The 25798-nt window shown below is 41.0% G+C and overlaps 1 protein-coding gene across 1 annotated transcript; it reads right to left on the bottom strand.

Annotated features, from left to right (window-relative positions):
• Window positions 1-1363: 1363 nt before the first annotated feature.
• On the bottom strand, window positions 1364-21203 carry DRG1 (developmentally regulated GTP binding protein 1). The gene is made up of 9 exons (XM_054594153.1): window positions 21067-21203; window positions 19658-19781; window positions 18490-18665; window positions 11439-11508; window positions 9005-9174; window positions 6808-6938; window positions 5491-5658; window positions 5102-5224; window positions 1364-1765 (listed from the first exon to the last, which is right to left on the bottom strand). The coding sequence occupies exons 1-9, from the start codon at window positions 21106-21108 to the stop codon at window positions 1666-1668; spliced, it is 1104 nt and encodes a 367-aa protein (XP_054450128.1). The 5' UTR covers window positions 21109-21203; the 3' UTR covers window positions 1364-1665.
• Window positions 21204-25798: the final 4595 nt, after the last annotated feature.

Genomic DNA, 25798 nt, shown 5'->3' with positions numbered 1-25798 from the left:
CCATAGCTCAGAAAGCCAATTTTTCTCTGAAGAGTTAGGCTCTAGATTATGGCCTCTATCATGAATGTACCAGTAACATCAAGGTCTATATCCTACAAAGTGACTAGGATACCAGGCCTGAGGGGCTTACCTTCTGGGTCTGGGGACAATGCTAAGCCCAAGCTCTAGGAAGACTATCAGAAGTAAACAACTATCACTAAGATAGCAGGAGAAAAAAGTAACAGAAAAGGCTGAGTATGTGTATAATCCCACATCTCCATCCCTCACAACCTGCTAGCTCTGGCTCACTTCATCTATAATCAAATACATCTTCCTGATGAGTTTGGAAGGGACTACCCTTCCTGATTTTTTCAGGGACTACCCTTCTCTATCATACCTCTTATCCATAATGAAATTATCTCTGACTTCTCTTCCTCTAAAGAGCAAGTCAGTCAGCAAGTTTAAACTTCTCTTCTGTGCCTATCTGCCCACCCCCTCTGTCTATATTCTTACTAGCCTAGACCACCACAAAACAATTTTTCCCAATTTCCCATTATCATGACAATCCTTCAAAATCCCTATTCCTGGCCCAAAACTTCTGATTATAACTTTACCCTCTCAAGTAGCCCTGACCCCACCCCTCCTAACCTAAACTCCCTCCATACATACCACATATATGTACACACAAACCTGCTCTGATCATACGAGTTGCCTCACTTGCAATGTTTTGCCTCCATGCCTTCACCCAGGTTATGTGGTTGAGGCCAGGACTGCCATGGCGGTTCAAGCAGAAAGGCTGAGCTACAGGAAAGCAGACATCGGAGGCCCACCGGGCAGCATGGTTCAACTCAACATTCAGCGGAACACTGATAGACAGCCGTGTTCCGACTAGGGCAGGCAGGGAGTCCAGGGAAAGGAAAGGGACCAGTGACAACAAGAGCTAGCATTCACCAAGTACTCATATGCCAGATACTGTGCTAAGCATTTTACAAGTACCAACAATTCCTTAATACCAACAATTTCCACTCTAGAAGGTGCTATTACTATCTCTATGTTACAGGAGGAAACTGAGGCTTATAGAGGTTAATTTGTGCAAGGTTCCACAACTAATTAGAAGTGAACCTGCAATTCAAACACCAATGTGCCTGGTTAGAGTACTTTACTCAATCACCACACTACACCATCTCCCAAATGGGGTAGACTTGCAAGGAATAATCAGTTAACTTACACCAAGTCCTTTAAGTCTTTCCTCTCTTCAGCATCATCTGGGAAAGACCATTCAAAAGAACTGAAGGCCACATCCAATTAGAAGGGTTTCCCATGACTAAACATCAAAGATGGAGTCAGTCAGTGCAGTCACACTTTTATCCAGTTCACACTCAAGACCAAGCTCCCAAGTACCCCTTCTGCAGATGCTTCACTGTACATGCCCATCTCATTTAGTCCATCCCAAAATAAATTCTGACAATGACACATGAACTGCACATAGCCAGCTGACCTACCAGGTCCTTTATGCAGTTCAACATACAAGGTGACACCCAGTTAAGACAAATGAAGTCCCATTATGGGTACCTCCACCTCCCTCCCATGAATCCTGATCCAGTGGCTGCCAGAGCCAGAAGGGGATTGCTTGGTCATGGGGAAAGCTGCAGTGGCTGGCCCAGTAGATCGGTAAAGGGGAAGGTTTCACTTCTTCACGATCTGAATGACATCCTCGTCCTCCAATGTATGGTCTTTACCCACTTTTTGAGGATTGTGTTTCACAGAGAGACCCCAGACCAGAGCGCTGTACGGAAGGGAAAAAAGAACAGTCAGTATAAGTAATCACCTAGCTTCTTCCCTAACTATCTGGGTGCCATGTTTCTGCTCAGGTTTAGCATTCCAGTTCTTAAGAGCCACGGTACTAGAGCAGCCAAGATCCTCTCTCCCCAGTCAAAATTCAGAGGCTTTCGCTTCCCCAGTAGTATGGCACACTGGTAGCTCCTCTTGTTCCACAACCAGTTTAAGAAGGTCAAAGAGAAAAAACACAAGAAGTCTGACAAGACTAGGTTAAAAGAAGAAACCATGAGTTTGTTATATAGAAATACCCTGAAATAATTCAGATTGGAAGTTGATTCTTACAAATACAGTGCCCGTTACAGACTGTTAAAGAATACCGGTTTTGGTCCTGGCCAAGTAGCTCAGCTGGGTAGAGCATTGTCCTGATATGCCAAGGTTGTAGGTTTGATCTCCAGTCAGAGCACATACAAAAAGCAATCAATGAATGCATGAGTAAGTCAAACAACAAATCGATGTGTCTGTCTCTCTCTTTCTCCCCCTCCCTCCCCACCTCTCTCTCACAAAAAATCAATCAATAAAAAAAAATTCTTTTTAAACAAAGAATACCAGTTTTTATGGGGTCTACTGAAACCATCAGTGGATTGTGACAGGAAATGTACAGCCTCCCTCTTCCACCACACTAGGAAAATTCTCCCTCTCTATCGAGAAACCACAAATGGTATATTTTCCTGATTTCTTAGAGTACACAAAGATAATGTTTATCCATGGGCCTCCAATACTAAAAATATGTAGTACTACTGATGGAAATTGATAAATAAGACACTGAGACCTGCCTCTCAGAAGGTCCCCAGGTCCCCAGCTGAGGGCATGCAAGAGAAAAACCAATCAATGTATTTCTCACACATCAATGTTTCTCTCCCTCTTTCTCCCTCCATTCCCCTCTCTCTAAAAATAAATAAATTTTTTTTTTTTAAAGTCACTAATTCTAATGTGACTCCTGCTGCCCAACCGGGCAACAGGTGGGGAGCGCCGTGGCCCCAGGAGGAAGCAGCGGGCGTGGGAGCCCAGGCTGCACGGGATTGGCCATCGGGGGCCCAGGACAGTGGCCCTGAAGGCGCTCATGCCATGAACAAGCTGGAGGCCAGACTGGCCGGCCTGCACTGGAGCATGGTTGCCTTCCTGCTCGACCTCATCGACCTCATCGTTAGCCGATGCCGCCAGCCCACACTTGCCTGCCTCGGGCCAGGGGAGTATGCTGAGGGCATCAGTGAAAGAGACACCCTGCTTATTCACTCCTGCCACCAGTGGACAACGGTGACAGCCCACACACTGGAAGAAGGCCAATACGTCATGGGGCCCAAGACTGACATCTCCCTGCAGTACCCAGGGAAGTTCAAGCTCCTAGAACAGGCCCAGGATGTGCAGGAGCCAGTGAGGTACTTCAGCAGCGTGGAGAAGGTGGCCAGTGTCTTCCCCGACCGCATCTCTGTGATGGAAGCCATCACCTTCAGTGTCAAGTGACCTTGTTGAATGGATGGAGCATTATCATCATCCAAATTACGAAGATAATGATAAAAGTTGTCATTTATTGAATATTTTCAAAGTAGGTCACAATACATATAGTCTATTGAATTCTTTTTTAAAAAGTCACTATTTCTATGCTTCCCTGATTTCCCAATTATTTTCTATTTTCTTCATTTGTTTTTAAAACAATTTTTAATTTCAGCTTGTAAAGATAAAGAGCTGTTCATAAATATAATTCAGTTAATTAAAGTATTTCTCACAGGATTATAGATTCTAATTCTGAACTTCTTTACACACACACACACACACACGAATTAAATAAGTAGATTACAGATAATGACAGACATGTTTCTCACTGCTGCAGAAAGAAGTTAAAATTAAGAAAAAGGGACAGGCTAAGCCCTGGCTGGGTGGCTCAGTTGGTTGGAACATCATCCCAATATAACAAGGTCACGGGTTCAATCCCTGGTCAGGGCACTATAAGAAGCAACCAATGAATGCATGGATATATGAAACAACAAATCAATGTTTCTCTCTCCCTCTAAAATGAATAATTTAAAAAGGAAGAAAGAAAAGAAAAGAGAAGAGGAGGGGAGGGGAGAAAAAGAGGAAGGCTAACATGAACCAAAAAGTCAAACAACCAACACCAACCTAATAACCAAGTAATCAAAGTAAATACCACCATCAATACAACCTATCAACATCATGAATCCTGTGATATAATGTACTAAAGACACATCATCATTTCTGTGGTATTCGTACGAAAAACGCATCTCACTTAAATCAGGAGACAATACGGAACAAACCCAAAGTGAAGGAGATTCTACAAAATAATTGATTAATACTCTTCAAAAGTGTCAAGGTCATCAAAGACAGTGAAAGACTAAAGAAAACAGTACTGGAAAACTGGAAACTGGAAGGATAAGAAGTAACAATTAAATGTTACGCAGATTCCTGAAACACAAAAGGACACTGGTAAAGAAGGTATTAAAATTCAGCCCTAGCTAGTGTTGCTCAGTGGATTGGGGGCTGGCCTGCAAACCAAAGGGTCACGGGTTCAATTCCAGTGTAGGGCACATGCCTGGGCTGTAGGCCAGGTCCCCCATAGGGGGCATGTGAGATGCAACCACACGTTGATGTTTCTCTCCCACTTTCTCCTTCCCTTCCCCTAAGAATAAATAAATTTTTTAAAAAATCTTTAAAAAATTTCAAGTAATATACCAATGATAACTTCTGTTCTTGGTAACTGAACTATGGTAATAGGAGCTGATAATGTTTGAAGAAGCGGGATGAGGGATACAAGAAAATTCTTTGTACTATTTTTTATAACTTTTCTATAAATTTAAAATCAGTTTAAAGTTATTAAAAATAACAAATAACGAGACTGCCCATTGTTAGTGGGTTATTATTGCTTGTAGGCCCCCTGGGCAATAAAAAGTATGAAGAAGAGATTAACAGTGTTTACCATTGCTAAGGTTTGGCGGGACGGGGGCCGGCGGGCGGGGCGGGGACTGTACCCAATGGAGGCCAATATAGTGCTAGAAGGAAGAACTAACTTTTGTATTTGCCAAGAAGATAAATTAACAAGAAAAAGTCAGAGCCCTTTGTATTGTCAGCCCTCCTAACCAGAAAAGGCTTCTAGAGCTCTTCCTGCCCCAACTTCATATGGCTTCAAGATACTGCAGAGTTCTAACTGAACAAGTATCTCAGCAGCCTCCCTGATGACCAATTTGCTTAATGCTATCCAAAGAATCCTAGTCAGTGGGATCAGTAGCTCGTAAGAAAAAGAAGGTACCACATATGTGCCCATGATACTTACTATTTAAATTCTTTAATAAGATTTTTGTGAATCTTCATGCAGAAATCCTCCACTGTAGTCCTGGAGTAAGGCAGTACCACTGGGGATGTGTAATCTGGCAACTGGCCTTTAGGTTTGGTGTAGCTAGAACAAAGAAGGAGCAGAGGTTACCCACTTCTTGGAATGTTTCATGTGCTAAATGCAAATCAACCCTCCATCACCCCTGAAAAGAACAGATGCAGATAACCCACAACTGGAGGAAAAAAACTGCCTTCAACTATGGCCTAGCATAGGACTTAATTTATTTATATCTCCTAAAAGACATTATGTTAATGAGTTCCAAAGGGTATCATTTTAGGACAGTCTGGTTTAATTCCCACAGCAATATTACCCTATCTACTAAGACTTACATCCTCACAAGTTTCAGATAGTCCCAGATCTTTTCCAATAGGTCATCAAAATTCCAGCGGTGATGGGCAGAGATAGGTACACAGTGAGGTACCTTATAGATGATATCTAATTCCTCAATGGAGATCTGATCAATCTTATTTAACACATAGATACAGGGGATATAAACTCTACAGAAAAAAACACAAAACAAAAAACAGGACATTAGTCTGGACCTGTTGACAAGACTACCAATTTGATTTATCAGCACCCCCTCATCCAGAACCCCAAATGAGGCACTCTCAAAAGGGATCATTAGAGGCAGATCAACCTCCCGCCCCACAAAGAAAAGTTTTCTACCAAAACAAAGTAGAATATCCAAAAAGTGAACTATGGGTTGAGAAGTAACAAATCCCAGGCCCAGGTTCCAGCCATGTAGCTAACTACTGAAAAAATATGCTGCAATAAAAAGAACCCAAGTTTTGGAGTCACACAGACTAAGTATCTACTCATAGCTCTGTCACTCTAAATATGGGCCCATGAGCAAGTCTCAAAGTCGATTTCCTACAAAGTTGTTTTAAGAACTGTAAAAATATATTTCTAGTAATATATTTCATGATAATTTTTAAAGAATAAAATAATTTTAAATACAATACCTGACAATGTCACAATCCCAATGTCCAATCAATGTGGCGGCTAAGGTTAGCAATAATTAGGCAGGCCACAAATCCTCAGGCTTCGATGGTCTCACTTATAAAATGCCTAACTCAAAGCACTGGCTTTGTTTTCAAATGAGGATCAAATAAATTCATCAAACAAATATGAAAAAATTCAAAAGAAAGCAACTAGAAAATATTATATCCAAATGCCAGGGAAATTTTTAATGGTGGTTTCAATTATTTCATTTCTAATATTAATAATAGTGATTTTTCAGGGACTAGGGTTTCAGCTACGTACCCTTAGGTTAGAGAGAACAGACATAGCCCGCCTTGCTCTGAGTTCTGTAGGATAGCCTATAGGATTTCACACAGGAACTAATTCAGGGAGTGAAGACTGAGAACCTACTCTCAACCCTCGTATGACAGAACTTAGGAGACAGCCTAGTTCACAGCTCAAGTAACTGAACTGATATCATAATCAAATTTCAGAGCAAAGAAAGGATGTTAGGAATCAAGACCAACCTTCATTACATAGCTAACGAAATCAAGGTCCGCTAACATTTGAGATAGCAGCACAACTGGAGTTAGAATCAGTATCTGCAAGATTCATGATCCAATGCTGTTTCCATTACAAGACTTCAAATTCAAACTCAGGCACCAGACTGAACGGTCAGTTCATACCTGTTTCCTTCCACCACATCAATAAGGTCATCTGCTGTGGCATCACTACGCAGAGTCACATCAGCATTATGGATTTTGTATTCAGCCAGAATGCTCTTCACAGTCTCAGCATCCAGCTCACTCTGAGGGCACTGAATGAGATAGAAGACGACACGTGATCAGGGTGGAAAATAATCTCCCAGAAGTACCTACTGATATATCTGGATAACCTTAGCCAAAGTGCAAATTCATTTCTAAAGACTGCTATCCTAGATGAGAGTAATTGACTTTTAGTAGGAAATTCTTAGAAACTACAAATCTTTCCAAACTCTGAAGGTGTTATGGGCTGAACTGTATCTCCACAGCCCCCACCCAAATTCATATGTTGAAGTCCTAGTATCTCAGAATATAAACATTTGGAGATAGGGTCTTAAAGAGGTAATTCAGTAAAAATGAAGTCATATAGGTAGGTCCTAATCCAATGTCCCCACAGGAAAAGGAGATTAGGAGGGAAGACCACATGAAGATACAGAGAGAAGGGCCATCTACAACAAGGAGAGAGGGCTCAGAAGAAACCAACCCTCCTTTCACCTTGATCTCTGATATCTAGCCTCCACAATTAACAGAAAATTAATTCCTGTTGTTTAAGCCACCCAGCCTACGGTACTTTATTATGGCATCTTTAGCAAACCAATACAAAAAGAACATCGAATGCTCAAATTCAAATATTATGACAGGAAAATGGGATGGATCTTTTGGGCAGGACAGTTTAAACCTATGCCAGTTAAATGTCTGGACCTCTAGGATATTAAACATTATAGGAAATTCTCAGTCCTCAATTAGATGACTTAGAAGCAGCATTTGACAGTTATTGATCACTCTTCCAATCTAAAATACTTTATTTGGCTTTCAAGATTCCACACTCATGGTTTTTCTTCTCCTCCTTTGCCTGAGAAGCCTTATTTGCTGATTCTTCCCATCAGCCAAGCTCTAATCATTGAGGGGGCCACAAGGCTTAACACTTGAACCTCTCTGCATTTATACTCACTTCCTAGTGATCTCAGCTAAACTTACGGCTTTAAGTTGATAACCACCAACATCATACCCCTGGCCCAGATCATTCCTCATATGGCCATTTCACAGCAACACTTGGGTGTCTGACACCTCAAACTGAACATCCTGGCTTTCCCCTCCCCACCAAACCTATTCTACCCAAAGTCCTACCATTTTAGTAATAAAAATACCTTTTTCTAGCTTAGGAAAAAAAGTCACAGACCACAGGTCTCTCTTTCACAGACCACATCCAATCCAGGTGTAATTCCTATCAGCTACTTTCAAAATCTTTCCACAATCAACCATTTTGCATTTCCTGCACTATTACAACTCTGGTCTTAGAAGCTTTCACTTCTTGACTGTCTTATTGCAATAACCTCTTAAATGGTTTCTCAGCTTCTGCTCATAATCCATTTCAATGGGTTTTCTACAAATAGCCAGACTGATTCCATCAAAACCTAAATCAAATCATGTTTACTCCATAGATTGGAACCCAACCACCAGTTACTCAACTCCTGCAAAACAGAAGTGTATGTGGCCCTATTCTATGACTTCATCTTTGCTACTCTCCTACTTGCTCACTCTGCTGTTCCTGAAACATGCAAAGGCATGCTCTACTTCAGATCCATGAATGCTCCCTCTACATGAAATGTTCTCCCCCAAGATAATCATTTGGTTCACTCCTTCATGTAACCTTACTGAAGACTTCTCTGATCAACGTACTTAAAACTGCAACCCTCCCATCATACTCTCCATCCCCTTTTTCCTAATTTACTTTTGTCCTCAGATTCAACATCATCCACTATATATGTGTGTGTGCGCACTCCCCAGAGCCTAAAACAATGCTTTGCCCATGGTAGGCACTCTTATTAATCTGTGTTGAGTGAATAAAAACATGACATTGGCCAGCACATAGTTCATGCAACCATAAGATTGGTCTGCATTCCCATACGACTCCAGAGAACCCAAAAGAGGAAACTAAATGAAGGTGGCAAGGTAAGTCTGAGATGGACCCTTATCCTACTTTTGATTCCTGTCAGTCATTACAAGGTCATTGTGTTACTTCAATTAGTGCTAGGAGAAGTCAGGTAATTTCCAAGTGTCACTGTCCCTGTAGCTCAATCCATTCCACCCCACCCTGCCTTATATCACCTTCTCCACTTACAGTGGCTGTGAGATTAATACCGCCCTTATCCTTCTTCTTAAAGCCAATGTTGGGAGGTTTGCTGTTCAAGCGAATACCAAAGCCTTCCAATTCATTTTCAATTATCTTTTTATGTCCCAAGGGTTTCAGGACATCCAGAACAATCAGGATCAAGTTGCATGTTCGGGCCACTGAAGAATTGAAAAATTAAAATTATATCCAAGCAAAGTTTATTAAAGATTTAACTAATCTGAATACTCAAAATTGGGGGGCGGGAGAGGGCAGAGTGAGTTCCTGCACTTAAGAGACAAAGGACGTTTTTGTAAATACGTAGACACACATCAAGTTTTTAAGAATAACAAAGATTTATGCCAAAAGTCAATTTGTGATGTATACATTGTTTTCTACTAGTATATCTAGAAGATGCGTCAACTTCTAGATTCACTAGTACAAAAAAAACAAGTCAGAGTGAAGTCCTGGCTGGTTGTGGCTCAGGGGATTGAGCACCAGCCTGTGAACCAAAGGGTCGCCGGTTAGATTCCCAGTCAGGGCACATACCTGGGTTGCGCGCCAGGTCCCCTGTAGGGGGAGCATGAGAGGCAACGACACAATGATGTTTCTCTCCCTCTCTTTCTCCCTCCCTTCCCCTGTTGAAAAATAAATAACTAAAATCTTTTTAAAAGAAAAAGTCATAGTGAAGAAACAAACCAAGCATTAACCTAAATCCATGAGAGTTTTAAAAGATTTAAAACAGTAAGAATTCGAAAAAAATAAGATTATCTGGTTAGCATATTTTAGTCACCTTTATTGAGTCACAATTTAAAAAAAATAAGTTGTGCCAAAGTTAAGCATAGGGTTTGATGACCAAATTATATACCTGTCTAACCACTATAGCAATCAAGAACATTTCCATCACCAATTCTATAAAATAGCTAAATTAATAATTCAATATAAGGGTAAAATAACAATACTTTTAAAAGTGGAAAAAAAGAAATATTTACCTATCATTTACCCTTTCTTGGGAGGTTACTACAAAATGTGCTTCAGCAAAATATACCAATAACCCAAAAAAAAAGTAAAACAATGACACTAGGAAACAGGGGTGTCCCACAGAAGAACACAGAAGAAAATTTCAAGATAATAGCCATGGAAAAAAATCTATAGCTGCTTTGTCCAATACATACTCTGCTAGCCACCTGTAGCTATTTACATCTAAATTAATTATTAAAGTATAAAATTGAGTTCCTCAATTGCACTAGGCACATTTAAAGTGTTCAACAGCCAAACATGCCTAGGAGTTACCATACTCCGCAGCAGAGATTCACAACATTCCCATTATTGGATACATTGGTCTAGAAAGTAACTGATCCATATTGAACCATGAAGATAAAAGTGTACAGAACGGCAGAGTCTGGGAAGGCTGGGGACAGAGAATGAAATCAGCTAGATTATTTCTAGAACTGTATTTAAGTATCTGTTGGAATATTTGAAAGATATTAGCAAACATAGAAAAGTAAACAAAACCAAACAATAACCAATCATTTACTCCATGAAAAACAAATGTCAAAAACACATTTGTTTTGTTTTGTTTTGTTTTGTTTTAAGAGAGAAGGGAAGGAAAAGAGGGAGAGAAACAACGTGTGACAGAAACATCGACTGGCTGCTGCCTTTGCACACTCCCCACCAGGGACCTGGCCTGCAACCCAGGCATGTGCCTTGACAGAGAATTAAACCGACAACCTTTCAGTTCGTAGGCCGGCACTCAACCCACTGACCCACATCAGCCAGGGCCAAAAAACACATTTCAAGAGAAAGAAAACAAGTCATAATATACCACTTATCTCAGCATTGACCAAAAGTTACCTACTCATTACATAATCATGCCATGACTGATGACGCAACTAAAACTTCCTGTAACTTCTTTGGAAAAATAGGAAAACAGGTATGGACTAAAAGAGGGTTCATTCTCCATAAAAAAAAATCAATGGTATGTAAAATTAACTATGAAACAAAGTTAAAAAAAAGTGTGATTTTTAAAAGTGTGAAGGTAAGTAGCAGAAGAAACAGCTGAGGAGTTGACAGTATAGTTGCCAATGGGGAGTGACAGTGAAGGTGAGGAGAAGTGGGATAGCAGATTGTTGCAATTTCCAATTAGCATTTTATATGAGTTTACTTTATGAAAAGAAGGAAAAGCCGGACTCAGGAAACCTGAGTTCTAGTTCAAAATCTGCCAGGAACACTGCAATACTACTGGTCCAAAGCACTTTATTTCTCCTGTACTTACTGTTTCTCCTCAAATGGGGATCTGATGTCCCTCAAATTCTGACATTCCATTCCAGTAAGACGTCAGGTTTATGCCCTTCACTATGGTATCTCCAAGTCCACAGTCCTCATCTAAAGGAACAGTACCTGGTAAAGCAATGACATTCCAGGATGGTGGCCCTGGACCACTCACCTGCAATGACTTGTCGGCCTCTACCTTTCCCATCTTTGGCACCCTCAATGATACCTGGGAGATCCAAAAGCTGCAAGATTAAGGACCAGGGGAGGAAAGAAAAGGAAAACTGGTTAAAAATCTGAGCAGATGAAACAGAATGATTTATTTCTCAAGTATCTAACATTTACAAGATCCAAATCCAATCTTCCTTATGAGTATGTAAATATTACTTTAACTATGAATCTTCTGCCCTGACTGGTATGGCTCAGGCTGGTTGGGCGTAGTACCACAAGACAAAAGGTCACTGGTTCAATTCCCAGTCAGGGCACATGCCTGGGTTGAGGGTTTGGTCCCCAGTTTGAGCACATGCAGGAAGCAACTGATCAATGTTTCTTTCACACATCGATATTTCTCTCCCTTTCTCTCTTGCCCTCTCTCTAAAAATAAATAAATAAATAAATAAATTTTAGAAAGACTCTTCCAAATGCTAGCTACGGGCTTTTTTATATATACTTTATCTAGCTTAAAATGTCTAAAAGCCCTGTGAGGAAAGGATATTAGCTAAGGTCCATAAAAATTAATGATTTACCCAAAATCACAGTTCTGATCATTCAAGTAAGACTATAACCCACATTTTTTGGGGCCAAATCCATTATCTTTCAATATCCCCCTATTTTTCAGAAGTTTAAGCCTCTACACAAGTTCCTTACTTTAGATAATAACCGGATCTTGAGAGTTATATGTGAAACATACTGAGGCCTTTGCAAACCCCCAAATTCCTCAAAGGACAAAAATTTCTGCAGCCACTCCTAACCAGGGGAACACGTAAGAATCACTTGTAGAGCAATTAAGAATGCAGATATCTGAGCCCCATCCCTGCAGATTCTGATTTGGAAGGGCCAGAGTAGGGTTCACAAGGCTCCATGAGTGAGTGAATCTGATGTGTGTCCCCAAATAAAAATGACTGCTCAACTGCCCAGGAAATGCAGTATACTAAAACCTCACAGAAGTCACATCGTTATGTACCTAATAATGAGAACATCAAAACCAACTCCATTAACACACGTGATTAAAATTCACATCTCAGCAAAATTACAAACCATTAGATTTTTTGTTTTGGGTTTTTTAAATTATTTTAAAGAGAAAGAGGAAGGGAGAGAGGGAGAGAGAACCATCAATTTATTGTTCCACTTATTTATGCATTCACTGGTTGATCCCAGGACGTGCCCTCATCGGGGACTGAGGGCATCCCCTCCAACCCTGACGCATCTCTAACCAACTGAGTTACCCGGCCAGGGCCAAACTATTAGTTTTAAGAGTCTATCAAAACAGTTAAGACGCCAAATGTAAAATCTGAAAATATCAAGGACCTACTTTATGGCCAATACTTAATTATCCATATGAATGAAATGGGAACAGAGTTTCAGTTTAAAATATTATTTAAAACTAACTTTTGCTATAAGCATATTTAACATCATAGAAACACATTTCACATTAAATAAACCACAAAGAAAATGAAGTAATTCAGGAAGAGCTTAGATCATATTTCCTACTCAAGGACCTACTCCAAAGCTCCTCCTTATTCCTTACTACCTAATAAATAACATTACGTCCTCTAAAACTGAAACAACATACTAATCCAAGTGAGCTACCTTTTCTCTTTTTCTCAGATAACATATTCAATGCTGCTCAGTAATGAGCACAGCAGATCTTGATTTCTAAACACCATTCACCAATAAAAGAAACTAAAGCTCCTTCAGAAGTGGTTGATTTTAGGACTAGGGGAGGAAAATAGTAAGATTAGCCTGGAACAGCATATGATTTCTGAAAATAAGAAAGTACTCACAAAACGATGGACCTTATGGAAACAACACAGAAGCTAATCTGAAGGAGTTCCTAATGGTCAAAGTTGGAATAGTTTGACTAGTAAAATAAAGGGACCCATAGAATAAATATCTATGAGCCCAAAATGACACAAATTATTGAATAAATACATAAATGAGGGAAGGGGTATAGTTCTTCCATATAGAATCGCAATTAATATAGTAGGAAAGAAAAAGAGCCCTGGCTGGTGTGCTCAGCGGACTGAGAGCCAGTCTGGGAACCTAAGTTGCTGGTTCAATTCCCAGTCAGGGCACATGCCTGGGTTGCAGGCCGGGTACTCAGCTGGGGGCATGCAAGAGGCATCCGATCAGTGTTATCTCTCTCTCTCACACATTGTTCTCTCCCCCTTTCTCTCTCTCTCTCTTTTTCTGTCCCTCCCCCTTTCTTCCCCTATTCTCTAAAAATAAATAAATAAATATCTTTAAAAAAAGAAAGAAAAAGAGAGAATCACCATTAGGCAAAAAGTGCAGTAATAACTGTTGCAGATAAGGGCCAGAAATGGATGCTAAAATTAGTGAGCAAGTTTGAGAAACAGGATTTGCATCTTCTCAAAGGATCTACCCCAAGATATTCATTAACTACAAAAACAAAGAGAAACCCTGCAGACACCACCTTAACTAACTGATGGAGCTAAACATTACCAATTAGACATTTTGCCATCATGAACCCCACGATGCACTGAGAAGGACACAACATCATTTCTGTGGTATTGCTGCCAAAAACACATAACACCTTAGTCTAATCATGAGAAAACACCAAACAAACCCAAATTGAAACATTCTACAAAATAATAGATCAATATTCTTTAAGGGTATAAAGGTCAAAGGTAAAGACTGTAGCACTATTACAGATGGCAGTAGAATAGGAAGAAGTAACTAAATGCAGCCCTGGCTGGTGTGGCTCAGTGGGTTGAGTGTTGGCCTGCAAGCCAAAGGGTCACCAGTTCAGTTCCCAGTCAGGGCACAGGCCTGGGTTGCAGTCGGGTCCCCAGTGGGGGGCATATGAGAGGCAATCACACATTAATGTTTCCCTTTCTCCCTCTGCCCCCCTCTCTAAACATAAATAAATAAATAAATAAATAAATAAAATCTTTAAAAAAAAAAAGGAAGGTGGAGACAAATGTATTTAAACAAAAAATAAAAATTAAAAGAAAAAATAAATAACTAAATGCAACAGAATCTTGGAAAAGAAAAAACCATTGGTAGGGAAAAAGGTAAAATTCCAGTAAGTTCTATAGTTTGGTGACCTACTGCACCAATGTTAATCCATCCCTGATAATTATTCTATGGTTATATAAGATGTTAACCTTAGAGGCAAAAGGGTAACACAAGAGAACCTCAAATTAATTACACTGAATGAAAGAAGTTAGCCTCAAAACACATTACACATGGCCTTATTTATATAAAACTGTTATCATATAGTGACAAAAAAGTAGATCAGTGATTGTTTGGAGATGAAGGGGACAAAAATGAACAGGAGGGAGGAGGCATGAGGAAACTTTGGGGATGAAACGTTCACAATCTTGATCATGGCGATGTTTTCACCAGTGTATAGATATATCAAAACTTATCAAATTGTGTACTTTATGTGAAGTTTATTGTAAAAAGAACTTCCTCCTTAAAGTACATCTCAATAAAAATGTTTGAAAAAAACAAAGAGGTCATCATCAGTTGTTCCTAGAAATTAAGTATAGTGTCTATTTCTTCAGTTCTTCCAGATTCTGTAATCTGCTTCTATCACTTAGTAATCCTATTCTAATGAAAAAATAGTATTCCATCAGTAAAAGGCTTTACAGCATATTGAGCCTAACTGAGGTTATCAAGAACTCAAAAGGCAATATCCATCTAGATAATCTAAAACTCCTAAGTTTGAAATAGAACTACACTGTCAAATACAAGACCATCTGAAAGAGAGAATATTATACCATGGCAGCCAAACACACAGGGGAAATTTACTGTGGTCCCTACAAAAGTAAAAGCAAGTTAAATCTAGCTTTTCTTGAGGGGAAAATATTTCTTTTTTTATTTAAAGATTTCATTTATTTATTTTCAGAGAGGGGGGAAGGGACGAAGAAAGAGGAGGATAGAGAAACATCCATCTGTTGCCTGTTGCCTAAACGGGGACCTGGCCCACAACCCAGGGATGTGCCCTGACCAGGAATCACACCAGTGACCCTTCGGTTCACATGCTGGTGCTCAATCCACTGAGCCACACCAGCCACGGCAGACGGGGAAATATGTTTAAGGTTACAATGAACTATATAAATGTGGCAACTTAATTTTATTCAATAAAAATAGCCCATGCTTTAAATATCTGAATTTCATACTGCAAACAACGAAGAGGTAAGTAAAAAATAGTTCTTTAAAATATGGAATTGTAGGATTTTAAGAACTGGATATTAACCTACTTTAAACTCAAATGCCTTTAGAGGTTAAAGCAGACAACTTAAATGTGCAAGTCAATGATATATACAAGACTATAGGGGTCCTAGGGACCCTGGAGAGGTAAAACATAAGCCTCATAATTTTTCAAACATCCCTGGCAAGTGGTGGTTCGGCCACAATTTGAACAGCTCCAGAAACATAAACTCATTACCTTAAGAGTTAACTTTTCCATTTTTATGCCTTTACTGTTAAAAAGATCTTCCCTCCTAACAACAATAAAACAGAAATCTCACCCTTATAATTCTTTTTTTTTTTTTAAAGATTTTATTTATTTTCAGAGAAAGAGGAAGGGAGAAAGAGAGGGAAAGAAACATTGATGCGTGAGAAAAACATCGACTGGTTGCCTCTCACACGCCCCCTACCAGGGACCTGGCCCACAACCCTGGCATGTTGCGTGACTGGCACTCCCACCACCGACCTTTATGTTCACAGGCCAGCTCTCAATCCACTGAGCCACGCCAGCCAGGGCCCCCCTTGTAATTCCTATTAAGCAGTCCTAACTTTGTACTGCTCCCCTACCAAGTCACAGACAATAAGTCCTCTGCCCCAAAACAGCCACTTAAAAAACATTTGAGGCCCTGGCCAAGTAGTTCAGGTGGTTAGAGAATTGTCCTGCTATGCCAAGGTTGCTGGTTCGATCCCAGGTCAGGACATACAGAGGAAGCAACCAATGAATGCATATATAAGTGGAAAAACAAACTGATATTTCTCTCTCAATTTTTCTTTAAATTTTTCCCGTTTGAGGGCAGTCATCTTAATCCAGTTAAACAAATCTATTAGTATACTTAGTGTCTGAAATCAGAATGGGAGGAAAAAGAGAGGAAAAGGATACAAGTGGAAAAATACCATGAAAAAAAAGATTAAAAGACAAAACTAAACTAAAAGGTCCCAGAGGGACTAAAATGAATTAAGGTTTTGTGGGAAAGACAAGGAAAAAGAGTGGCTAAGTAGCTCTTCATTCTGATATACTCAGAAGTCTGGAAAAAGTGTCACTAGCATCCCATCAACAAAGAGGTTATTCTCTGAGCTGCTACGACGAGACTAGACTCGACTCTGAAATCAGATAGAATCAAACAGTGGTCCAGATATGCCCAACCATTCTCATTTTTATTATATATATTTGGATCCGGAGTCCCAAAAAGGTATGTGTCCTAGCACATTCTCTGCATGGACACCTAACCAGCAGGGAAAAAAAAGCCATTGAAAACACCACCAGGACACTGGTACCTTCCTAATTCAGATTCTATAGTAAAGAAGCATGAGTGCACCTCACAACACACTGTGTAGCTCAGCGAGAGGGAAAACAGATGCCGCCACTAACAGTTCCCAAATGATGTGCTCAGGCACTCAGGGGCACCACAGAGAATTCAGAGGTGCCATAGGATAGTGTAAATTTTCAAGAGAAACAGCAATTCTTGGTATCTGTCAGGCACTGAGGAAAATGCCAGCTCTAGGTAGCTCACAATTTCAACATTAAATTCTAATACATTGCTTTCAATTTTGTCAGGACTAAACCTCTGGGAAGTTGATTTTTTAGTGGTTGTTATGGTAACAAGCACACACCACAAAAAAAATCAATGTGGAAAAGAAATGCATCAGTATCCAATCGGATAACAAGGTTTGAGAAGTGATGTGGTATCCAACAATGCATATATCCTATCTGTACATATCTGGCTGTATTTTGGCCTGGGGCACCACAAAAAATTACCAGACAAGAAAAGGTGTCATGAAATAATTGCCAATACACTAAGGGTGCTATTTAACAAGAAAGTTTGGTTATCTTTAACCTAGAGTCAAATTATCATGGAATTCAGAACCTTGCCTCCATAGGTGCACCAACAAAAGTATGTCCCATTATATTTAACATATACCTTTCAAAGCCAAGAGGACTCCTTATTTGGGAGCCTTAAATCTATCATTTTTCTAAGAACTTCTCAGGACGTCAATTTCATCAGGCCTTACAGACAAGAATCATCTTCTTAAAAGGGTCACTATTTCTTTATTAAAAGTTTCTAATGATTCCTAGTTACATGCAAGAAAAAATCCAACTTCCTTAGAAGGCACACAAGACCTTTAATAATTCAGTCCCAACCTACCTTTCCAGATTCAGTTTACTAACATTCCCTGTCCCGCACCTAACTAAGCTCATACTACAGTAGGCTATTCACCATTATGGCTCCCTGAAATATCCCTTTACCTTTTTCTGGCTGGTGAAATGCTATTTGAACTTCAAGACCCACCTCCAATGTCACTTTCTACATGGAGCTTTTTTTTTTTTTTGGTCTTACAAGGCCTTCCCCAACCCCAATCCTCAGATGAAAAAGTAGTCCCTTCCTCCTCTGTGTTTTCACAGACACTATCCCACTATAGTATTTTTTAAAATTTTTTAAATGTGTTTATTGATTTTAGAGAGAGGGAGGGAGAGAAACATCAATCTAAGAGAGAAGCATCAACTGGCTGCCTCCCATATACATCCGCAGCAGGAATCGAACCTACAACCTAGGTATGTGCCCTGACTGGGAATCAAACCCCCAACCTTTTAGTGTACGGGAGGATACTCCAACTGAGCCACACCAACCAGAACATGCAGTGTTGTCTTCACTGCTTTATCTTCCCTGCTAGACCATGAGGACTGGTAGATATAAGATCAGGTCTGGCATAGAGACAGCTCCCAATAAATGCTTTTTAAATAAATAAAAGAATGGATGTCTTCCCCTCCTTGGCCTGCAGGACTGACTCACCTGAATCTTGGCACCTTTGTATCTGATGACACCAGGCACAGTGGTCAGAGTAGTGAACTCATAGGCTGCCACCTCAGAATATACCCCTGCCAGGTTACTGAGCAGTGTTGACTTCCCCACAGACGGAAAACCCACAAATCCAATTCGAGCGTCACCTGTCTTGGCCACATCAAAACCTAAAACATCAATAAATATCAAAAAGAGGAAGAAAGTTATCTCTGAGTATTGAGATGCATGTAATTCCTTTCACATTCCGACTACCTATCTCTCTAGGACCTATTTCTGCAATTTTTTACAGTTTATCTCTAGAATAAAACTTAAACATGCAAAATCCCCCTACAGCAATTCACATTTAATGGACTTTGATATAAAAAGTTTATCCCTCTACCACTTAAACTGTTACATACCTTTCTGGTACTTATGGCATTTAAGACCCCTATATTATTAATAAATGATCTAAAAAAACAGGTTTACTTTTCATCTTACAAACCCTAGAAACTGTATGATTGAATTTTCTTTTTTTTTTTTTTTTCCCAATGGCTGCAAACAGGTTCAAAACCAAATTTGTGGCTCTTCTCTAAGAAGTGTACAGGCTTTGATACTACTTTTGGTCCTAACCTTCTCTCTCTTAGCTTCAGCTTATTCTTCCTACTTTCATTTCCCTTTGCATCCATTGCCTTATTTTTTATCTTAATGACTGTATATATTCACATATTCCTGTACATCTATTGGGATCAGTACAATATATCCATAAATAAAACCCTAGTTCACTTAAACAATATTCATTTGCTTTTGAAACCAGTAGAAAAAACACAATTCAAAAATTCAGGCTTAGAAAACACAAATCTACTTTGATAGAACTTTTTAAAAGTATATTATTTATTTTTAGAGAGGGAGAAGGGAAGGAGAGAGGAACAGAAACATCAATGTGCGGTTGCCTCTCACATGCACCCCCCACTGCTAATGCAGCCTGCAACCTAGGCACGTGCCGTTACTGGAAACTGAACCACTGACCCTTTGGTTCGCAGGCCGGCACTCAACCCACTGAGCCACACCAGTCAGGGCTACTTTGATAGGAATTTTTAAATTATTTTTAAACCACACGCCTATGTTATTTTGATAGAAATTACACCAGAGGAGTAAAAAAACGTTTAAGGGAAACACAAACCTTCTCCTGGCCCACCACCACCACCACCTTTTGGAGTAATGAGTTCTCTGCGAAGCTTAGCAAGGCGAGCCTTAAGCAGCCCTAAGTGGTGTGCCGTAGCCTTGTTCTTTTGAGTCCGAGCCATCTACAAGGAAAGAATCACAGGTGTAAATCAGAAGCAGTTCTTACAGGGTAAAATATCCGGAATGAATGCTACCCCAGCTCTGAGAGAATGCTTCTTCCTAGGTCCCTCTAATGTCAGTATACCCATTTCTTTTAATTGACAGAGAGAGAGATTTGTTATTCCACTTATTTAGGTAGTCGCTGGTTGCTTCTAGTACGTGCCCTGACCTGGGATGGAACCTGCTGCAACCTTGGCCTATCAGGTGGATGCTCTAACCAACTCAGCCACTCAGCCAGGACCCTACCCATGCCCATTTTAGTCGGACTTTAAAGAGTGAAAATCTGTGGTGGCCAGGTAGCACGTTGGTTAGAATATCATCCTGATACACCAAGGTTGCAATAGGATCCCCAATCAGGGCACATACAGGAATCAACCAATGAATGCACAAACGGGTGGAACAACAAATCAATGCTTCTCTTCCCCCTCCCCATTCCCCCCTCCCTCTAAAATCAATTTTTTAAAAATTAAAGAGTAAAAATCCATTCTCTCCATCACTTAGCCCATTCCCCTTATTACAACGGAGCAAACAACTGAGGTCCGCAGAGGAGACATGACCAAAGTCATTACAATCAGCATTCACAGATTAGACTAAAACTCATCTGCCGATTCCTTTTCTATGGCTTTGTACCTAGTATGCCCCATATGAAACAAGGTCACCACTTTCCCAAGTTTAAAGAGCTCTGAGCACTTCAGCAATGGAATCACACAATAATCCAGGTGGAATCAACAGCAACCACAGATGTCAATCTAATTCCACCTTCTATTCCCGGGGAAAAAAGAAAGAGTCATCAAAGAAGAGACTGGGGAAGGGTTTCGAGGGATGATAAAGATACCTAAGGACTGAGCTGTCAGGGATGGAGTAAGAGCATGGGATTCGGTGTTGCTCACAGAAAAAAAAGAAAAGAAAAGAAAGGAAGAAACTGAGAGAAACGACATTCGGTCAGGAGCTGAAAACTGGAAGAAGGTACCGACCAATGTGCAGGGCTGTGGAACGCGGGCCCGGTCTGAGAGGAGTCGGAGAACGCGGACCCCGGACATAGGGGAGTTGGGGGACCCGAGTTCAGCATAAGAGGAGTCGGGGAAGGCGAATCCGGGCTGAGGGGAGTCGGGGAAGACCGGCCCGGGCTGAGGGAAGTCGGAGAACGCCGGCCCGGTCCTGACGCGGCTGAACGGGGTTCAGGCAGCAGCGACACCGCAGAAAAAGGGACGCTCGGACAGAGAATGAAGGGTCAGTTGCGCCCATTACCTCGGCTTCGATCTCCGCAATCTTGGCTAAGGTGCTGCTCATGGTGGCGAGTGGCGGGGGTGGCAGCGACCTCCACACTTCACTATCTGTCTCCCCACACCAGCCGGCAGATCTGCCACCGCCACCAAGCACTACTTCACTGCGCAAGCGCGGTACTTCCTAGTTCTCGCGAGAGAGCACCGCACGAGGTTCACCGCGAGACGCACGGCGTCGAGTAGTCTCCTACCCCTCAGCCAACCCCGCCCCGAACCACGAGCCAGCGCGGTGTCATAGAGCCCGCGGGAGCTGGGGCCAGAGAGGCCGCCCCAGTCCTTACCTCCCCGAGCGCGCTGAGGGTCGCGCGCCGCTCGGCCCCGCCCCACCCCGCCCCGCCGGACCTGCGCCCAGGGCCCGGCACCCGGTGTGTGTGAACGGCGCCTTGCTACAGCGTGCTAGACGTGAGGCTTTCAGACCCTGAGTGTCTGTGAAAAGTGCACTCAAGCCCTCCCTTCTTCCTCGTCAGCCCTTTACGGGTCCTGGAGCCCCTTTCACTGCTGGGGAGACACCTCGGCGGATTCCACGGCCTCCTGGATTGATGTAGAGACCAATATTCAACCTGTCTCACCGTCTTGAAAAAAAGAAAATGCTCCTTTTCCATCACTCAGAACTATATTTAGGCATCTGTTTTGTTTAACCCCAACCCCCGAGTAGAGTGCATGGCCACGGTGAGCCCACAATAAATACATGATTAAATGGATGTTCCCCGAGAACCGGTTCTTGAAACAAAGCTTGTAATACTGAAAAATTTGAAACTGTATTAACGCCCATCAGTAGGGAAACAAATAAATAATGGTCCCTCTATGCTGTCGAATTCTATTTTAGTCATTAAAATATACGTTTGTGTGGTCTGGGTGGATGTCCAGGAAATGTTTTTAAAAAAAAGAAAACGCACCTACGTTGTGATCCCATTTACGTTATTTTTTTAATTAGACATTTATATAGATGTACACGTATAAAAGTATTTTTAAAGGTCTGAATAAAGAGATACACTCAACCTTTTACAGTGGGATGGGACGCAAAGAAAGAAAAAGGCTTTCACTTGCTATTCCACATATTTGTGTCATTGGAATTTTTAAAAAGCTCAATGTATCCATGTTTGTGTAATAAAAAAATTAAAATTTTCAAGACACTCCTCTTCCCCAAATGTCTTGCGGAGAGGAGGCCAGGATGTCCAAGAGCTGTATGCTGGTTCTGAAATCCACTTCCTGTGGGATCAATGAATTCTTGCTGATAGATTGATTGATCCATTGGGAGTGGCAAGCCAGGTTTAAACCGCGTGGCTGGCCGCCACTGAGCCTTGGGAGGGAAGTTTATTTATTTAAATTTGTAAGTGAGAACAATTCCAACTTGCCAGAGACAGAAAAGTAAGTTTTATTGGGCATAAAGGAGAGAATGGAGAAAGGAAAGCTTTTATAGAGCGTCCAGGAGTTTTGTTCTTTTCTTTAACCTAAGGCCTTTCATAAATAAATTAAGGGATGATGAGGTAATTAGATCCTGCACCGTCAGTAATGGAGGACAGAAAAAGAGAAGAGGAAGTCCAGCTGGAATGGGATATGATCAAAGACAGTCTTAAAAGACTGATAAAATCAAATCAGCAGGCCTTCCCTAACTTGGAGTACTTAAAGGATTAATTGGCTGACAAGATAAAGGGCATCACTACTCTGTGAGTAGGTTCTCCTTAGCAAATCTGTCATAGGAAACCTACAGCTAAGTTAACTATTTTATTGCTCAAAGACATCCCAGGACCCACCCTGGGGGCCCCAAGCTCTCAAGAGTGTGCCAAAGGATAATATTCATCTCCCCCAGGGTCCTGGGTGGCCATCTTGTTCATCCAATGAATGTTGTCTGCGCTCCAACTGCTGCCTGGCACTGTACCACGGCTGGGGACAGAGCAGAGAGTGAATCAGACAGTGCCCTTGAACTTAAAAGGTATCTGGGTTAGGAGGCCAAGCACAGGCCTTCAAGCTTTAAGCTCCTAAGAGCCATAGCTAGCTCAGGTCTGCTTGGTAAGAGAGCGCCCATTTTGCATTATGACTAAACCACTAGTGCCTTGGCGTTGCGTTTCTTAAAAAAAAATAAAATAAAATAAAAATTAGCCCTGGCCAGTGTGGCTCAGTTGGTTGGGCATCGTCCTGCAAAGCAAAAGGTCACTGGTTTGATTCCAGGTCAGGCGGCGTCCCCCGTTGGGACACATGCAAGATGCAACAGATCAATGTTTCTCTCACAGATTGATGATTTCTCCCTATCTTCCCCCTCTCTCTAAAATAAATAAATTTTTTTAATTAATTAATTAAATAAATTAAAAATGCAATGTAGGAAAGACAGAAGAACTTAATCTCTTGTCGGGACACTCCAACCACTCTGAAGTAGTTATACTTCTTCAAATGTGCATATTCTCTGGCACTTGTTTTCTCTGCTCAGTAAATATACTTCTCCCACCCTTTCCCTCCAACACCCATATCTGGCTAAGCCTCCCTTATCTTCATAGTTTTCTGATCTGGATAGTCTCTGAGAAGCATTCCTTGGCTAGGTAGGGGCCCACATGTGGCTTCCCTCCCCACTCACAGGTTCTGGCCCCACCAGAGCACAATTGCAATAGCTCTGCTTGTTGATTTGTCTGTCTCACCACTAACCCCTGAGGCAGTGAGGGAGGAGCAAGAAAGATTTCTAGCACCAGTGTAAGGGCAGCTACAGCAAGCTCTTGAAACATATTTATTAAATAAGTGGAAATAAAAGCAAGGAAAAGAAAATTAAAGAAGCAGAAAAGGTATTTAATTTTTTTTCCTAAAGAGCATTTATAACTTGTTATGGACACCATAGAAATTGAGAGCTAAAACACCTGGGGCTGGTTGATAGCATGAGAAGTAATAGAAAAATGACACATGAAAAAAATCCATGTTACCACTTTTTTAAGTTTAGCTTCTAAACAGAGGAAAATTCCCAGGATAATGTAACATTGGAGAGTGGGAAGCCCTAAGATGAAAGAGGATAGTTAATACCATTAGTGGGTGATAAATGTTCTGCTTTGTCATCTTCCCCTTCTCCTTCCCCTTCCCCTTCTCTTCTTCTTCTTCCTCCTAATGTTCTGCTCTTAGAAAGAAAATTCTTGCCCTGGCTGGTGTGGCTCAGTGGACTGAGTGCCAGCCTGCAAACCAAAGGATCACTGGTTCAATTCCCAGTCAGGGCACAGGCCTGGGTTGTAGGCCAGGTCCCTCTTTGGGGGCATGTTAGAGGCAACCACACATTGATACTTCTCTCCTTCTCTTTCTCCCTCTGTTCCCCTCTCTCTAAAAGTAAAAAAAAAGGAAATTCTCATGAATGCATATGTAGGATATGATGAAGACAATTCTCCATAAATGTATTGTCTCATAGACAAAAAAATATAAAAGTGTACAGGTCTTCATTAAATCAAAATCTGCTCCTTTTTTTTTTTCATTCAAGTGTGTAATTCCTTGACCCATTTAGCACTTCCAGTCCTTTCATCTCGGTAAGTATTATACGGCAGGGACTGTGCTTCGGGCATTAGAAATACAAAGACAAGATACATTCCCCCACCCTAAGAGAAGGGAAGGTGGGTGAAGATATGCAAATACCCAAACCGCAGAAATACAAAGCCCAATGAGGTGTCAGAAGAAATGTAAACAAGGTAGCTTGTGGGATTCAAAGGAAGAAGCTCTCACACCTAGTTTGGGTCAGAAAAGGCCTCTGGAAAAGGTGGTCCTGCGAAGATGGAGATGAAGAGAGAAACCGAAGATGGAGATGAAGAGAGAAACTGTTCAGGCAGGGAAGCAAAAGCAGAGTGGAGGGAAGTACAGCACACATCTGTAGTCTCCACAAGTGCCAGTGGGATGGAGTGTGTATATTTTAAGGACATCCCAAAACAAAAACTATTCTTGGTTATTAACACATGGCCTGCTCACCTGAAATGTGAATATGGTCAGCATGGCCAGTCATGTCATTTTTTGGTTAAAATGCGAAATTGTACTTTTTTGCTAAAAGATAATTCACTTGCCGTCCTTAGCCTTCATCATAGTTGTAAAAATGTCCAAATACAGTGTGCTCAAAACAGAAGAAATGAACCAAAAAGAATTCTAATTAAAACGCTGGACTAGAAATGGCAATCTGGTTTAACAAAATAGAGACATTGAGACTTGGGGAGAATAGAACAATAAATGTGCTCTAATGGCTTAGGTATTATCTAATCGTGGTATGTTAATAAAGAAATATACTGCCTTAGCTGGTGTGGCTCAGTGGATTGAGCGCCGGCCTGCGAACCAAAGGGTCGCTGGTTTGATTCCCAGTCAGGGCACATGGCCTGAGTTGTGGGCCAAGAAGTGGCCCATCGATGTTTCTCTCACACATTGATGTTCCTCTACCTCTCTTCCTTTCTCCCTTCCACTATCTCTAAAAAATGAATAAATAAATTCTTTAAAAAAAATAAATATACATTTGATTATGATGTTAGTAATGGGAAGGAAACCATGGTAGAATTGAAAAGCATGGTAGAGCTTCTAAAATAATAGGGGATAAAAAAATGCGATTAAGGTAGCAAAAGTAGGAAAAAGGAGAAAGAAGAAATAAAGTAAAAAAGTCATAAACATAAAACAGAATGAAAGGAACGACATCCAATATTCCTGTTATTATACAATGAACAGGCTAAATTCCACTCTCAAAAAGAGAGATTGTAAAATAG

This window comes from Pteronotus mesoamericanus, unplaced genomic scaffold (genome assembly GCF_021234165.1).
Source record: "Pteronotus mesoamericanus isolate MK-2021 breed Mesoamerican mustached bat unplaced genomic scaffold, CSHL_Meso_final scaffold_507, whole genome shotgun sequence".
Lineage (NCBI taxonomy): Eukaryota > Metazoa > Chordata > Mammalia > Chiroptera > Mormoopidae > Pteronotus > Pteronotus mesoamericanus.
Note: the sequence above shows the minus strand (reverse complement) of the source record. Positions and strands in the feature narration are given on the sequence as shown.

Bases quoted from the DNA above. Each gene is read 5' to 3' on its own strand.
- DRG1 (XM_054594153.1), bottom strand. From the start codon at position 21,108: ATGAGCAGCACCTTAGCCAAGATTGCGGAGATCGAAGCCGAG. The intron at 18,666-19,657 runs GTTTGTGTTTCC...TTGATGTTTTAG, and splicing joins TGGTGGTGGGCCAGGAGAAG to GTTTTGATGTGGCCAAGACA. The intron at 5,225-5,490 runs GTAAGTCTTAGT...TCTTTGTTCTAG, and splicing joins TATCTGAAACTTGTGAGGAT to CTACACCAAACCTAAAGGCC.